General features: G+C 46.2%; 1 protein-coding gene across 4 annotated transcripts in view; it reads right to left on the reverse strand.

Moving 5' to 3' along the window:
• Window positions 1-3,631: 3,631 nt before the first annotated feature.
• The window catches only part of IGF2BP1 (insulin like growth factor 2 mRNA binding protein 1), a gene marked incomplete at both ends in the record, with an annotated part of 39,508 nt that continues 27,901 nt past the window's right edge, over window positions 3,632-15,238 (reverse strand). Inside the window, 11 exons of one of the 4 annotated variants that reach the window (XM_081271180.1) lie at window positions 3,632-3,724; window positions 4,973-5,086; window positions 5,598-5,729; window positions 6,438-6,512; window positions 7,857-7,973; window positions 8,365-8,487; window positions 9,531-9,666; window positions 10,165-10,287; window positions 11,060-11,194; window positions 12,010-12,291; window positions 14,550-14,613. In XM_081271180.1, the coding sequence (XP_081127306.1) occupies window positions 3,632-3,724; window positions 4,973-5,086; window positions 5,598-5,729; window positions 6,438-6,512; window positions 7,857-7,973; window positions 8,365-8,487; window positions 9,531-9,666; window positions 10,165-10,287; window positions 11,060-11,194; window positions 12,010-12,291; window positions 14,550-14,613 (1,394 nt within the window). Of the gene's footprint in view, window positions 3,725-4,972; window positions 5,087-5,597; window positions 5,730-6,437; window positions 6,513-7,856; window positions 7,977-8,364; window positions 8,488-9,530; window positions 9,667-10,164; window positions 10,288-11,059; window positions 11,195-12,009; window positions 12,292-14,549; window positions 14,614-15,238 lie in introns of all 4 variants that reach the window. The other 3 variants (XM_081271179.1, XM_081271181.1, XM_081271182.1) reach the window with 3 other exon arrangements.

Consider the following 15,238-nt stretch of genomic DNA (forward strand, 5'->3'; position numbering starts at 1 on the left):
ACAAGGACCCTAGAGGGGATTAAAGCCATCAGCATGTAACTGGCAGATGCAGCTTCAAAAGTTAAGTCAGTGAATCAAACCATTTTGGTTTTCTATGTGTTTCAAAGAATTTAAAAAATATATCCTAAAGAGATGGTCCTTTCATAAAAATATACATGTTGTGCACACACAAGTTAGAGCACAGAAGTGTCTTTTTAAAAAGTCGCTTTTTCTCAAAACCATCCAGATATCCCGAGTGCTTCTCAGGATAGCTTGTTGTCTTCCCAAGGATTGGGGGAAAGGAGGTGCCCCAAGACCTGATCTTCAGGTCACAGAAGGGCACGCCAAGACAGACCTGCCTCCAGCTAAACCTTAACCCCCTAGCCAAATTCCTTTTGCTTTCTGGTAGCCTAACTTCCACAATTTTCCTGCTGGGCAAACATCAGCGATGAGTGGAGCCTTGCCTAATCCAAGTAAGTTTTCTGGTCCCCTGCCACACTTCCTGGTCTCTTCTAGGAGCTCAACCAGCCAAGCCAAAGGAAAAGGACTCAAACTTCCAAGGTATGAAGGGGGCAGGCCCTCCAAGGAACTGAACACTGCAACAATCACATTTCAGGTACTGTGGGATTTTTCTTTTTCCTGATGGTCATTTGAACCAGATATCAAAGCATGCTTGCTGCTAGAAATCAGCTTTAAATCACTAAATGGCCGAAGTCTGAATCTTATCTGCTTCATTTGGGGACAAAGAATACAGAGCCAGAGATGGAAAGCTGGGAGACCCTTTTTGTGGTTGGGACAGGTGGGAGGCTTAATTCTGTAATCCTGATCTCATCCCTAAATGCTTTCTTGCTTCTCTTCTTTTGGGCCTAGAGTTCTGGGGGCTATGAAGGGATTTCATGTTGACAGAAGTGATCAGACCTTAGCAAGGTAGGAAATTGTCCCAATCACCTGTCTCCATTTCCCCTGTCTCTCTTGGCCACCCACCACCCTAAATCAAGTATTCCCTAAGTATATGGGTCCACTTTTTGAATCAATCAGATCAATCTAAAGATAGGGAGTGGGGGTGGGACAGCCATCTGAGGATCTGTTTGCCCCTTGGTCTATGAACATACTCTAAGAAGAATAGCAAGTTGGGATGGAAATGAATCAACAATTAACAACAACAACAAAAATTGTATATGACAAACCAGATGGACCTCTCTGAGGGTGAGAGGGTGGCCTTGTCTTTCTCCCATGAACGGAATCTTGGCTCCCATATTTTTAGACAGAGAAATAGATTTTTTTAAAGGGTTGGTTTTTTTTTTGTTTTTTTATCTTTTTCTTTTTTTTCTTTTTTTTTAAGTTATTTTTCTCTCCTCGATAAAACGGAGGCAATATTTTAAAATATCACAACAGTACCACAGGTGGGAAAACCGGCTGGGAGGCCGTCTAACCGAAGGCAGGAAGAGAGGAGCCCAAAGGCTTGCAGGTAGGTGGACACTGCTGTTTTGCCCCAAGGGGCCCACGGCTCCGCGAGGCCTTTGAATCCTGTCAGGCAGGATGTTTCAGCAGGAGATCCCAAGTCAGAGATGAGAGCTGGGCAAGGCTCTGGACTCTGCTCCTTGGGGCTGTCCAACCAGGGCCCTTCCCTCTCCACTCCCAGCCTCCTACCAAGGGTCCAGTCCCTGCCGCCTTTCCCACAGGGCCTGTTCTCCATAGGGAGTTGCTAAAGGTTACTGGCTCATGTTGTAAGAAATTATGAAACATAACTTTCTCATTTTTCTCTTTCATTAAAAAAATAAAATATTCAAGACTATCAGCTTCTCTTTTGCTTTGCTTTTCTTTTTTATATAAAATATCAGCAAGCCGCAAAGAAAAAAAATCAAAAAAATAATTAAAAAATGGGGTTCAGGGGAACAAAAAGGAAAATAATTGCTGAGGTAACTTCATACCTTGAGGTAGTTTACTTCGCACACGGCATTGCCTGACTCCACCCACGCGTCATGGTTGTCCTGTTGTCACTGTTGTTGCAATGTCGGAAGGAGGGAAACTCCGTGCATGGGATTCTCCACATGCAGAGAGGCCTTCCTTCCTTCCCAGCACACTTGATAGTATTGTCCAGGGTAGCTAAAGTGCATCACCTGGCTAATCTGAACTGACAATCAATATAGTATTACAAGGGGAGGCCTAACCTCATTCAACTGATGGCTGCTGTTCTCCACAAGGGCTAAACTTCCAACGGGATCTTTTTGAGCCTGGTAAATTAATAAATTATGCTTATTTATCCCTTTTGTAAATTATGCTGCTGGTATTCTGAATTTTGTTTTTAGGCACACCACTCATCATAATAATTCATGGAGTCAGAAGCCGTCAGTTAAATACTCCTCTAGAATAAAACAGAAGCAAATAATCTCCAATTTCCTGATTTTACCAGATGATGGACTTTAGCTTTTATCGGGAGCTCAAGGTTGGGTTCCAAGTCCCACCACCACCACTAAGGAAACAGTGCTGTGGTGGGCAATGTCCCACGACCCTTGCCTCTGGGAACCAGCCCTTATGGGAGCACATAGGCTGGGGTGAGGGCACCTTTGGGCCACTCAAGTCCTCCATGAAACTGAGACTTTATCAAGGGGAGTTCATGTCCCCTTCCCAGTGCTCATATCCAATCATTAAAATAGACTTTAAAAAATATATATAAAAATCCGCCTGAGAGTGATGGGAATCAGGGACAGTGGTAAGGCCCTCCCTGCTGAGCGTTCAGTGCCACCCATGTGCACCTGGACATGATGGGGGACCCATAGGGTTTGGGGGATGTAAATGTGGGGGAGGCCCAACAGCCTGAGGGGGGGAATTTCAATTGTGCCAAATTTTTAAGATGATGATCTGGAATAGACCAGTCACAAGAGAATTTTTCTCTTTTTTCCTTTCATTATGGTACTGGGGATGGAACTACACAGGCTAGGCAACTGCTCTACCATTGAGCTGCATCCCCAGCCCAAGGGTACTTCCTTTTAAACGTGGATTACTATGTATTTAATCATCTCTTTCCCTGCCCCTACCCCTTCTTTCATTCTTTGCTGTTCCCTATTGGTTGGTTAGGGAGGGTTTGAAATCAAGCTACAGATGAAGATGTGTCTTCTCTACACAGTCAATAAAGTAATGCATTAGTTCCCATTTTCCTAGTAGTAGTTAAAGCAGTGTAAATATAGGAAAAGGTAGTGTCAGGGCATGAGAATGGAAGTATATTTTAATCAATTAACCAAGAAGGGGAAAGAAAGAAAGATTTTTGGGTCAAGAAACAAACCATCCTTTGAGGTTTTTATAAACCTGCAGGAAACTTTATTTCTCTTCCCCACTGGAGACTGAACCATCCTCTTGGTGGGATTTGGAGAACTTCCTTAAACAATCCACGTTTAAAAGCACCCTGAGCTAGAATTTGAATGGTGACACCCCAAGGTGTGGTGGGCCTGGCTGAGCTGGTCAGTCAGGGGTTTGGGACGGAGAGATCAGGATTCCTCACCAGAACATCCTTTTCAAGCAAGTGGGCAAACCTGATCTCCAGCCCAGCCCCGAGGTCCCTGATTCCCACTCATTCTCAGGCCTGCCGGGAGAGTGCACTCCCCAGTTCTGCCCGGCATCCTGAAGCAAACGGGACTGGAAGGCGCTGGTCAGGTCACTTCCTCCGTGCTTGGGCTTGGTTGCTCTGTCCCTTCTGGTGCTGTTGCTTAACTTGGGCCAGGATGTCTCGGATCTTCCGCTGAGCCATCTGCAGCAAGAAGAGGCAAGCGAGTGGGATGAGGACCAACAAGGGGACAGGTTCTAGGACTTATTAGAATATGTAGAAGACTGAGGATCTAGGTAACCTTAAGTTTCTCTGCCTCCAAGTGAGCCTCCTCTGGGCAAAACAGAAAGTAAGCGGGGACAGAGAGGGTGAGCACAGAAGGGAGCAGAGGCACAGCGGAAATCTATTAATCGGAATTTAGAACTTGACAAAGTTAACACTTTGTCATGATATTGAACCTAGAAATGGAACAACTTGAGCTTCGACCCAGAAGTACATTCCTGGTGTCCAGAGTCATAAATTTGCAGACACCATCACAAATCCAATAGTCATATAATGCAGAGGGAGCGGACATAGTGCCCAGCTGTGGCTTAATAAAAAAAAAAAAAAAAGTCAAATAAATACACTCCATTGTGGACTGGACTGGATTGAAATACCAAAGGATTTCCCCTACCTTTAGTATATCCTACTTATAAGTTTCCTCCTTTAGAATAAAGTTTTACAAGAGAAATCTACTGCAAGATGGAATTCATGTCTACAAACCAGAATGTTTCCTTTCCATAAACTGAGTGCTTGGTTTCTTGGTTAAAGAGAAAGTAGCTCTACATTGGGGGAAAAAATGTGGAATTCACTAGATCTACCCTCATTTCCTTGTTGGTAAAATCAAACTGTTATAGGGATTAAATCAGTTAATATACAAAAACCACGATACAATGCTGGGTGTGTATCCTAAGTACCCACAAATTTTAGCTATTATTCCTGTGGTCCTTACCAATACTTCTCCCAGGAGTATAACAGAGTAGGCTGCTAATCCAGGTAACAGAGCAGAGAGGCTATGTGGGGCCTGAACTCAGTTTTCAATGCTGCACCAACTATGCTCAGAGGTAAGGGGACAGTTTTGCCTTGGATTGTGACAACCTGCTGGAACTGTGTTCAGTGGTCTCAGAGTCCTTATTCTTAGGTATAACACGCAGAGCATTTCAGATTTTTTGAACTACGCTGTCAGTCACCCTATCCTTGCCTTGTTGAGGCCCCAGTAAAGTTTGAAGCTGAGATTGGCCTTGTTTCTAGGCTCTGATGTCAACCCCAGACCAGGGAAGGGCAGGGATGAGGAGCTCCAAGAAAAGGATGGGAGGGTGGAAGATCAGGAACCAGGGAGGAAGGGGTCATGGCCATCATTTCTCTGGTTCCGGCCCCTGTAGCCCTTCTGAGATTGGGGAACACCGGATGTACCTGGCTGGCATAGAAATGCCCGATGATCTTAACGATAACTTGATCATTTTCATCAGGCGTCTGGTCCCTTGGCACTACCACCTCAGCGGCTGTCAGATTCTGCAACTCATTCACCTGGGGGTGACCAGAAAAGAGCTCAGGATGCTATCAAGAAAGCATGAGTGGGGAGCTGGGGTGTAGTTCAGAGGTAGAGGACTTGCCTAGCATGCACAAGACCCTGGGTTCCATCACCAGCACCATACACACATAAAAGCATGGGTGGGACTGGAGCAAGACTACCACCAGGGAGTCAGGCATTGAACTTGGGGAAATAGAACTGGAGCAAGAGATAAGAGATATGGGCTGAGGTTGTGGCTCAGCCACAGAGCGCTCGCTTAGTGCTTGAGAGACCCCGGGTTCAATCCTCAGCACCACATAAAAAAAGGTATTGAGAACTACAACTAAAAAATAAATATTCAAAAAAGAGAGATAAGAGGTACTAACAGGGAGTCAGGCATAGAACTTCAAGCAGAAGGGCAAATGGGCATCCTGCAATTGAGCAAAACAGGGGAACAGGAGGCCAGAGAGGCCCTGTTGGATTTGGACTCCAAAGCCCAAAGCCTTCAACTTGGCCCTTAGGGCTCACCGTTTTGCCGCCTTTGCCAATGACACGGCCAGCAGCTGAGGCTGGCACCCGGATATGTGTCTCCAGCTTTACTTCTTCCTTAGGACCAAAGAAGTTTTCTTCCTTGAGTTTTCCATATATTCTCCCCTGAGCCTGGGGAGAGGAGGTCATTGTTAATCAGCAGGTCATATATCTGTGACTAAAGTGAAGAGTGGTAAACACCGAATTTAACCCCACACTCCAGTCCGTCCTTTTCCGCTCTTTGGCAGGTGGTGTGAAAGGCCCCATTTGGAAACCAGTCAAGGTCCCCTCCGTCTAGCTCCTACACTGCAGGTCCTGGAGTATTATTACGAATTGTGAGTAACTGAAAATACGTCTAGGAGGATTGTAACTCACCAGTTCCAAAGCAGACCTATAAGACCTGGGAGGACTGCATTTATTTGGATGTGGCAAGACTAGCACATCAAGGCCTTTAATGGCAAATCATCAAGTCAAGCAGAGGGCAGCCCTGCCTGGCCCTAGAAAGCTGTCCCAGTTCTCCATGCTCATGTAGGTCAGGTTAAGCTATCTGGCCTTCTGATCACAAGCTCAACAACCTACAGATATGGTGGACACTAGGACCTCAGATTTCATTCTCTCTAATTCCTGTATGAACCAGCAGGAACTGGAGGGGGAAGTAGAAGTCAACGTGAAAAAGAAGTTCAATGCCACTTTGAAAGCAGCATCCTGCTGGAAAGAGTGAAAGATGTGACAAGAATGTGACAGCTATCAGAAGCTGCTCCAGGCTTTCTCCTGCACACATCAGTTCCCGACCTCAATTCCCCCTGTAAATCAGTTTGGAAAAACAATATAAATCCATACCTTGAATTGGGCCTCTGGGGGTCCGGTGATGATAACCATTCGAACTTTGGAGTCAGGTGTTTCCGGTGGAGCAATCTAAAAAACCAAACAGCAAAGAGAGACCTTCTAGAGGGAGACTCCTACCATCTCTACATCCTCCGGATCCCTTCCCTACCACACTTGCTTCCACTGTCCATGCTGAGAACTGGGAAAGGGAAGAACCTGAAGCCCAAGTCACTGCCCAGGTGCACCCAAACTGTGACAAGGACACAGGTGGTCAGTTACAAGGTCCTGCTCGGTGACATTTTCTCATTAAGTTTTCCTGGCCCTCCCCACTCGGCCTGTAGTGGAGTTTCACTGTAAACCGCTGAGGCAGAGACACAAGGTGAGATGACCAATGGCAGAAGGGCAGTGACTGTACCTCCACAGGGAACAATCACAGCTTCTCCCCAAAGATTCAAAGACCTCTCATCACTTGGAATTTGGGTTTGTAAAATTAATAGCACCTTTGCTTCATGAGGACACATTCTCCTTGCCTCCCCTCTACTCCAGATCCAGGGAAAGTAAAAGACAAATAAAATTCACTTAGTGTTACTGTAGCACAAAGTGAGCCGGGGGTTCTAACTGTATGGTTTCCTTGTGTACTGATGAGAAAAGGGAGGCTCCCTGTGGTGCTACTTCCACACTGAAGTCCTGCTCCCATCCAGTCTGAAAACCCAGAAGCACTGAATGCAGGCCACAAAGGACACAGCAAGGTCAGAAGTAATGAAAATTGGGGGAGGTTGTGGCTCAGTGGAAGAGCACTCGCCTGGCATGCATGAGGCACTGGGTTCGATCCTCAGCACCACATAAAAATAAACAAACAATGGGGGCTGGGGATGTGGCTCAAGCGGTAGCGCGCTCGCCTGGTATGCGTGCGGCCCGGGTTCGATCCTCAGCACCACATACCAGCCGGGATGTTGTGTCCGCCAAGAACTAAAAAATAAATGAATATTAAAAATTCTCTCTCTCTCTCTCTCTCTCTCTCTCCTCTAAAAAAAATTAAAAAATAACAAAAAATAAAACAAAATAAAGACATGCTGTCCATATACAAAGAAACTACAAAAAAAAACTTTAAAAAATTAAGTTATTGGGCTGTAGATGTGGATCAAGCGGTAGCGCGCTCGCCTGGCATGCGTGCGGCCCGGGTTCGATCCTCAGCACCACATACAAACAACGATGTTGTGTCAGCCGAGAACTAAAAAATAAAATATTAAAAATTCTCTCTCTCCTCTCACTCTCTTTAAAAAAAAAAAAAAAAAAAAAGATGTAAAGAAGATTGCAGTCGGGGGAGAGGAGGCTGGCAGCGCAGGTCCCTAACTAGAGATGCAGATTTCTCCAAAGCATATGGGAATCTGGAACAAACATCCCAGGAACTGGAGGAACACAAGAGCAAATCACCTTGATGGAGGCACTGGCAAATCTGGAAAGTTGCTTGATGTGCTGTCCCTTCTTGCCGATGATGGCACCCACCGCCTGGGCGGGAATGAACACCTGTACCATCTCCTGCTCTGGAGCCTGCTGTAGGACAAGGACTTCTTACCAAGGGCCTGCGGGAAGGACCCAGGGGGTTCCTCCATTCCCCTGCCTTGCAGCCTCAAGGAAGAGGAAGTGCAGGTACCCAGCAGTACCCCTGTGCTGCTGATGCATGCATGAGGATGCCTTTAGCTCATCCTAAGCCCAGCAGGGCCAAAGGTGAGGCTGAGTAAGAGTGAGGAAAAGTGTTGAGCATCCGGGTAGCAAGCTCTGCTGGGCTCGACAGTTAGCATTCTGGAGTCAGAGCCCAAGGCTGGGAGCAATGCACAGGAGGGCCATCTCAGAGACCTCCCATCCTCCTGAGCACAGGGAGTTGGGCCTTGTGGTAGACCACCACAAGACTGGAGGCCCTGAGATAAGACCTTCCACTTACCATAAAGGAGCTGTAGGGAGCAGCACCAGTAACACTGCTGGGAGGTGGCGGGACTGCACTGGACGAGGCTGGGAAAAGCCCGACGGCAGCCAAGTTAAGGCCAGGGATGAGGTGAGACTGCAGCTGGGGAAAGAAGGTAGGGAGCAGGTCAGCTGAGAGAGCCCAGTAGTCCCTTGCCTGTGACCCTGGCTGGTAAAGGTCAAACAACCCCAGAGGAAGTGGGCCAAAACCTTGAGAACTACATGCTTTTGCATAAAAACCTGCCTGACCTAGTGGTTTTCCTGTAATTCTCACACTACACAGCTGTGGAATTGTTAGTGAGGTCATGTCCTCACTGGACTAAGAGCCAGCACCTCCAACCTGAAGAGCCAACCAGCCCTGGATGTCAGTGGCCTTTCCTCTATGGTGGGTTCATCCACTCTAGTGGAGACAGACCAGACTCATAATGCAGTAATCTAATGTTCAGCAGGGCAACAGAGCTCCCTCTGATTTCTACAACTCAGTGGTTCTGTCATATACCACTTCCACCCACATTTTCTTTTTTCTCTGTACTGGGGATTTAACCCGGGGCAATGAACCATAAAGCTACATTCTCCGCCTCTTTTTAAAATTTTGACAAGTAGAGCATCCCTAAGTTGCTGAGGCTGCTCTTGAGCTTGTGATCCTCCTGACTCAGCATCCCAAGTCACTGGGATTATAGGTCACTGCACCTGCCTGCACTCTTCTTTTAAAAATCAGATGAAAAATATGAAACCCTCTCTCCACTAAAGTACACATAACCACAAAGTTTACAGGAGGTTCATTCACAGCCACCTAGCCCAAGACTGAATCTCAACTATAGGAATCTATGACACTCAAGACTGGATTCTCCACGCCAATCTAGGAAACAGATGAAAAGTCCCTGTTAATTAAATGTGGTGAAGTTATTTCTGAGGCTGAAAATGTTGCTCAGTGGCAGAGTGCTTGCTTCAGGTTCTGCCCTTTCTTGCCTGGATTTCATTCCCAGCATTGCGGGGGGGGGGGGGGGGGGAGCCATTTCTGATGAGTTCATGTCCAAAAAACAGAAAGTGATGCTCCAAGGCCTTACAGCACAGGGTGCATGTGATTGTCACCTTCCTGTCCATGGCCAGGAAAGAGAATACAAAGGAGCAACACCTAATACTCACGCTCATGGCGGCCACGTCATTCTCATAAGCCTCCCGAACTTTCTTCATGATTTCCTGCTCAGCCCTGCAGCAGTTCTCAATGGCCCCCTTCACAGTGATGGTTCTCTCCGGGTTGTAGAGGGTGAGGTCCTGCAGCCTGGAGAAAAAAACAGAGTGGTCTCAGGCTTTCACTAGCAGCCCAGGACCTGGCAGGGGATGAGACCCAGAGACCACCCAAGTCCCAGGTCCCCCACTTCTGTCATCTGTGTGACTTATGGCAAGTAAATCTCCATTTCCAGCCTTCGGGGCCCTGATTTTGTAACAGAGACAGAGGTACAGGGAGATGAGATTGCTCCACTGATACCCTTCTGCCAAAGGGGAGCCAATCCTGGGCAGGTTCCAGTCACCGGCCAACCCCAGCCAAGACTAGAACCTGGCCCCAACCTGTTAAGTCTCCAAGATGGCTGGAGGCAATGTTTTTTTGGAAGACAGCAGTTACACTGCCCACAGGCTAGTAACTGAAGGAATGAGGAGACTTGGTACTTGCATAAAGGTAATCCACCCCTTAACTGGTTCTTCCAGGGAGGCTGCCCACCACAACTTCTTATGGGGATAGCAGGCCTCCCCATAAACAGGAAAGTGGGGGCTGCCTTACGAGGAGATGGTGATTTTCGTCTCTGTGTCCTGCTCCACCTTTTTCAGATTCCGCCCTTCCTTGCCAATGAGACGTCCCACAAAGTTATTATGGGCCAGGATCTTTAGTGGGACTTCATCAGCCCTGGGGAAGAAGCAGAGGTCAAGAGTTCTTTTGGTGGTGGTCATCATGTCACCCCCAATATGGGGCTTCTAGGACAAGCCACAAGACAAAAAGTGTTGGAAGGTTATAAAAATCAGCAGGTCAGTGGTGACTTAGGAATAGAGAATTGGAAGAGGAGGACAGCGCAAAGGAACTCAGGGGCAAAGGCTTTATGTTAACTGTGATGATGGTTGTAATTGGTATAATACATATAAATAATAAAACTCAAACTGTATACTTTAAAAATAGATATCATTAAGTGCTAGGGTTGGCTCAGTGGTAGAGCGCTTGCCTAGCATGTACGCAACACTAGGTTCCATCCTCAGCACCACATAAAAATAGATAAATAAAATTTATAAAGCAGGGCTGGGGGCTGGCACGGTGGCACACACCTGTAATCCCAGCGACACAGGAGGCTGAGAGGCAGGAGGATCAAAGCCAGCCTCAGCAATTCAGCAAAGCGCTTAGCAACTCAGTGAGACCCTGTCTCTAAAATACAAAATAGGGCTGAGGATGTGGTTCAGTGGTAGAGTGCCCCTGAGTTCAATACAAGGTACCAGAAAAAAAAAGTGTTGCTGGAAACTGAAGATTTGGACTCAGTGACAGAGCACTTGTCTGGCATGTGTGAGGAGGCCTCCCTTGGATTCTAACCATAGTACCACCAAAAAAAAAAAAAAAAGTTATGGGGACAAGAAAGTGTGTGTGAGCAGGAGTAAGTTCGCATTCTCTGAAGGCAAGAAAGCTGGAGCCTTACGTTTTGGTGTCCTTTGCCTCCTTATGCATGATCTCCAAAATCATCTTACAGGCTGAGGAGCAGCCCTCGGGGGTCGAGTGGACACTGATGGCCTTTTCCGCTGCACCTGCATTCTCCTTCCTATGCACATCAATCCTGAGGACCACAAGGACAAAGCCAGTTAGTTTTCCCCAGTGACAGTGGTCCTTAGGCTCCCCCACCTTAATCCATCAAAAGCAAAGAACATGTTCTTCTTCTAACAAGGCCAGTCAGGTACAGAACTGAGAAGGGCCAGGAAATGTGGTCAGACTGTTATTCTGACTCTCTCAGCAGGTGCCGAGGGAGAAGTATGTCATCTACAACACTGATGCCAGGGTGGGGTTACCAGGACAGGCTTGTAAAGCTGCATTTCCCCTTGAATTCTGTATATCCCCCTTGAAGCAATGATAAGATACATTGTACCAACAAAAAGTAAGGAAAAACAGGATTTATCATGAATAATGTGACCTTTTCTTTTCCACAGAGCACACTGATCAGCTATAAAAACTAGAGAAAGGTGGTAATTTATGGGAATGTGAGATGGGGGATAATTATAGCCCATATAGTATGGCTCTATCTTTAGCCAGGTTTGACCAGGCCTGTAGCCACCAAGTGGTCATGAAGGCATAAGCATCAAAGAGCGACTGACTCATTACACTGGCATTTGCTTGAGACTTTCTGTGATACTATATAGAACCCTTCTTACTAAGAGTGCAGGACCCAGTCACTACCACCAGTGGTATACCCCAGATCCCTTGTCCCCTGCCATCTGCCCACGCTAACCCAGGAGGCAGGACTGGAAGCAAGTGACCCCTAAGTATCCCAAGCAACTTTAAGAGGAAAATGTTGACGCCCCAGGGTGCTTCCAGGAGGCCTCCTGAGGAAAGGGGGAGTTCCCGCACCTAGCCTCTGTCCCCAGCAAACAGACTCACTTAGACTGCGTTTGTTTTGTGATGTTACGGATAGTGGCACCCTCCTTGCCGATGATGGCACCCACATATTGGGTGGGCACCAGGAGCCGAAGGGGGATGTCCACCTGCTGCTGCTTGGCTGGGGCCCCTGTTGCCACAGGGGAGCCCTGGCGGGGCTGACCACGGGAGCCAAAGCCTCCTCGGCGCCCATTCTCAGGACCCTGAGCTATCTGCTCATCAGGAATGTAGGAGACCTTCAGGGCATGATTCTCCAATTGGTGGCCGTTCAGCTTCATGATGGCTCTGGGAACAGAGGGGAAATCCACTGGTCACTCCAACCTATTGCCAATCACACCAGGAGCCTTCCTTGTTCAATAGCCTTCTACCCAGTTACAGCATGGAACACAGCGAGGAAAGGGAGGTAACCACCTCCCAACACCTCCATCTACTGTTTAAGAAAGCCTTCCAGCTTACATAGTAGAAGACATCAAAAGAATAAATATAGAGATGCCTAATGACATTTCGATGGGATGGCCTTCCATTTACACTATCAGAAGTGGCTTCCAGTACAAGGGAACATACAGTGTTACCAGTCTTAGGAGGAAAACCAAATCATAGGTCTATAAAAGAACCACATATGTGAAGTGGCTTGACAAAGCTGACACCCGCACTTTCTGGATGGAACTCCTACCAGAGAAATGAGGAAACCAAGTACTAACTACTACAAAACCTTGATATTATAGATGATGAAGCCAAGACTTAAAAATGTGTTAATCCTGTCCTGGCTTATCCCAATGATAAGTGAAGATACTCAAATGAGTTAAGACACTACTGGTTTGTGCACTAGGTAATTTCTAACCTAGTCCACACCCTACCTAGTCTAGACCTAAGTCTCATCAGCTGCAAAGTAGAGGTTGTTGCCTGCCCTGTCTATCTTATAACTGTGACCCATTCAGAGTTAATTTGTATATAAAGTGCAATCGATGGTCCAAATTCATCTTTGTCTATGCATATCAAATTACTCTGGTACCATTCTTTATAAAGACTACTTTCTGGGCTGGGGATGTGGCTCAAGCGGTAGCGCGCTCGCCTGGCATGCGTGTGGCCCGGGTTCGATCCTCAGCACCACATACCAACAAAGATGTTGTGTCCGCCGAGAACTAAAAAATAAATATTGAAAACTCTCTCTCTCCTCAAAAAAAAAAAAAAAAGACTACTTTCCCAATGAATTTTTATAACACGTCTTTTTAAAAAAAGATACTGGTTAATTCAACCTAAATGTTTATTTCTAGATTCCATTGATCTATGTCTGTTCTCCTACACATAACTCATTGATTTGATTATTGCAGCTTTGAAGTAAGTTTTAAAACGTGTAAGTTCAAGCTCAAGACTGTCATGGTTATTTTGGGTCTCTTGCTCAATTTAATATCAATTTCAGTCAAAATGATATGTCTTACAGGATGCATGTGAGAATCACATGTGAAAGCACATGATAAAATAAGAGGCTTTTTTTACACCAAGTCTGCCACCTTCCGTAGTTAAGAAAATTTGGTGTAAAACCCATTAGTAGAAATCACATTTTGATGTCAAGCTATAAAGAAGATGCTTTCTTAAGTATATTAACAGTTTAGAGTATTTGTGATTTTCTGGAAAAAGGTATCCCAAGTCACAGGTCTCTGAGTTGCTTAGAACCTTGCTATGTTGCTGAAGCTGACGTTGAACCCACGATTCTCTTGCTTCAGCCTCCCAAGTTGCTGGGATTATACAGAAGTGTGCCACCACACAAAGATGTGATACCACCATTTTGACACACAAAACCCCAGCTTGTTAGCAGTTAAAACTGCGATCTGTAGCAATGGATGAGAAGTATAACTGCTCAACCATGCTAAGGAGCTAGAAATTGTGGTTGTGATGGGACTGAAAAAAATCCTACAAAAAAGCTTTAAGGAGGCAGCCTCCTGACCATCAGGACAATCAAATGTGAGGTAGGATATCACTGTCACAATCTCTTTTTTTTTCAAATAGTCCACCTGGTGTCATGTACACAAAGTTAGGTTTCTTTTTTTTTTAATATTTATTTTTTAGTTTTCTGTGAACACAACATCTTTGTTTGTATGTGGTGCTGAGGATCGAACCCCAGGCTGCACGCATGCCAGGCGAGCGTGCTACCGTTTGAGCCACATCCCCAGCCCTCACTGTCACAATCTTGAGTCCAGCATTTCCCCTATTCACCACTTGGTGACGCCTTCAACACAAAGAATCCCACATTTCCCTGGGAACCAGTAACCTAATCAGAGCCAAGGGCTTCTCCCAGACTGCCCACCTTTCCTTCCTTCTATGTATTTCAATCCTAAAGACTGCCTGAACCTTTGAGATCCCTGAGGAGGGAATCTGAAGTTGATCAAATCAATATTGAGAAACACAACTAAGACCCTAGCCTGCCTGGGATTTCCCATATAGCTAGCTGAACACTTTACCCAGACCTGTTGAACTGTCTGTCAGAGGGATCAGATAACCACTGCCCCACAAAGACACCCCAGTCCCACTGCCAGGGCACTTACTGCCTGGTCTGCTCCCGGTTGGAATAGGTTACGTTCACTACTGCTGTCTCACTCTCGGTGTTCACTGCAAAGACAACAGGACAGGGTTATCAAGGTGATATCTGAAATCCCTACAGATAAATGCCCCCCAGCCCAGTTTACCAGGTTTTGAGGTCAAGAAAACATCCAGCTAGCTACTGGAGGTTATGAAAGACCAGAAATACTGGAAAATTCAAACTTCCTTGCATTCCTTCTCTCCGAAAAACAGGAATACAAACGGTATGACCCCCACATCAGCAGCTATGCAGAATGGCAAACCCCCACCCGCAACATACACTCACACCTGGATCTGGGAGACAGATTTACCTGTGGAAAGTTAAACTAGTTAAAAATCAACGCACAGAGTGAGATTAGCAATTCAAAGAAGTAAACATCCCAAGGTCTGTTAAGATATGGTTGGGGAACATCCAAATCCATTCTAGAATCCTACAAATCCCCCAGGACACACTCAAAGTGTATGAATATACAGCTACATGGATGAACAGGAGTGGATGTTGTAGAGTTTAGAAGAAAATCTGTCTGCATCTTTTCCAGGAGAAGATCTCCTGCCTGGAGTATTCCAACATCTTAGCAGTGAACTAGACACAGTGGGTCATCATAACCTCAGAACACTGGCCATGAATCCCATCAAAGTCAATCTTTTGGCTTTC

This window comes from Spermophilus citellus (genome assembly GCF_964194105.1).
Source record: "Spermophilus citellus genome assembly, chromosome: 17".
Taxonomy (NCBI): Eukaryota; Metazoa; Chordata; class Mammalia; order Rodentia; family Sciuridae; genus Spermophilus; species Spermophilus citellus.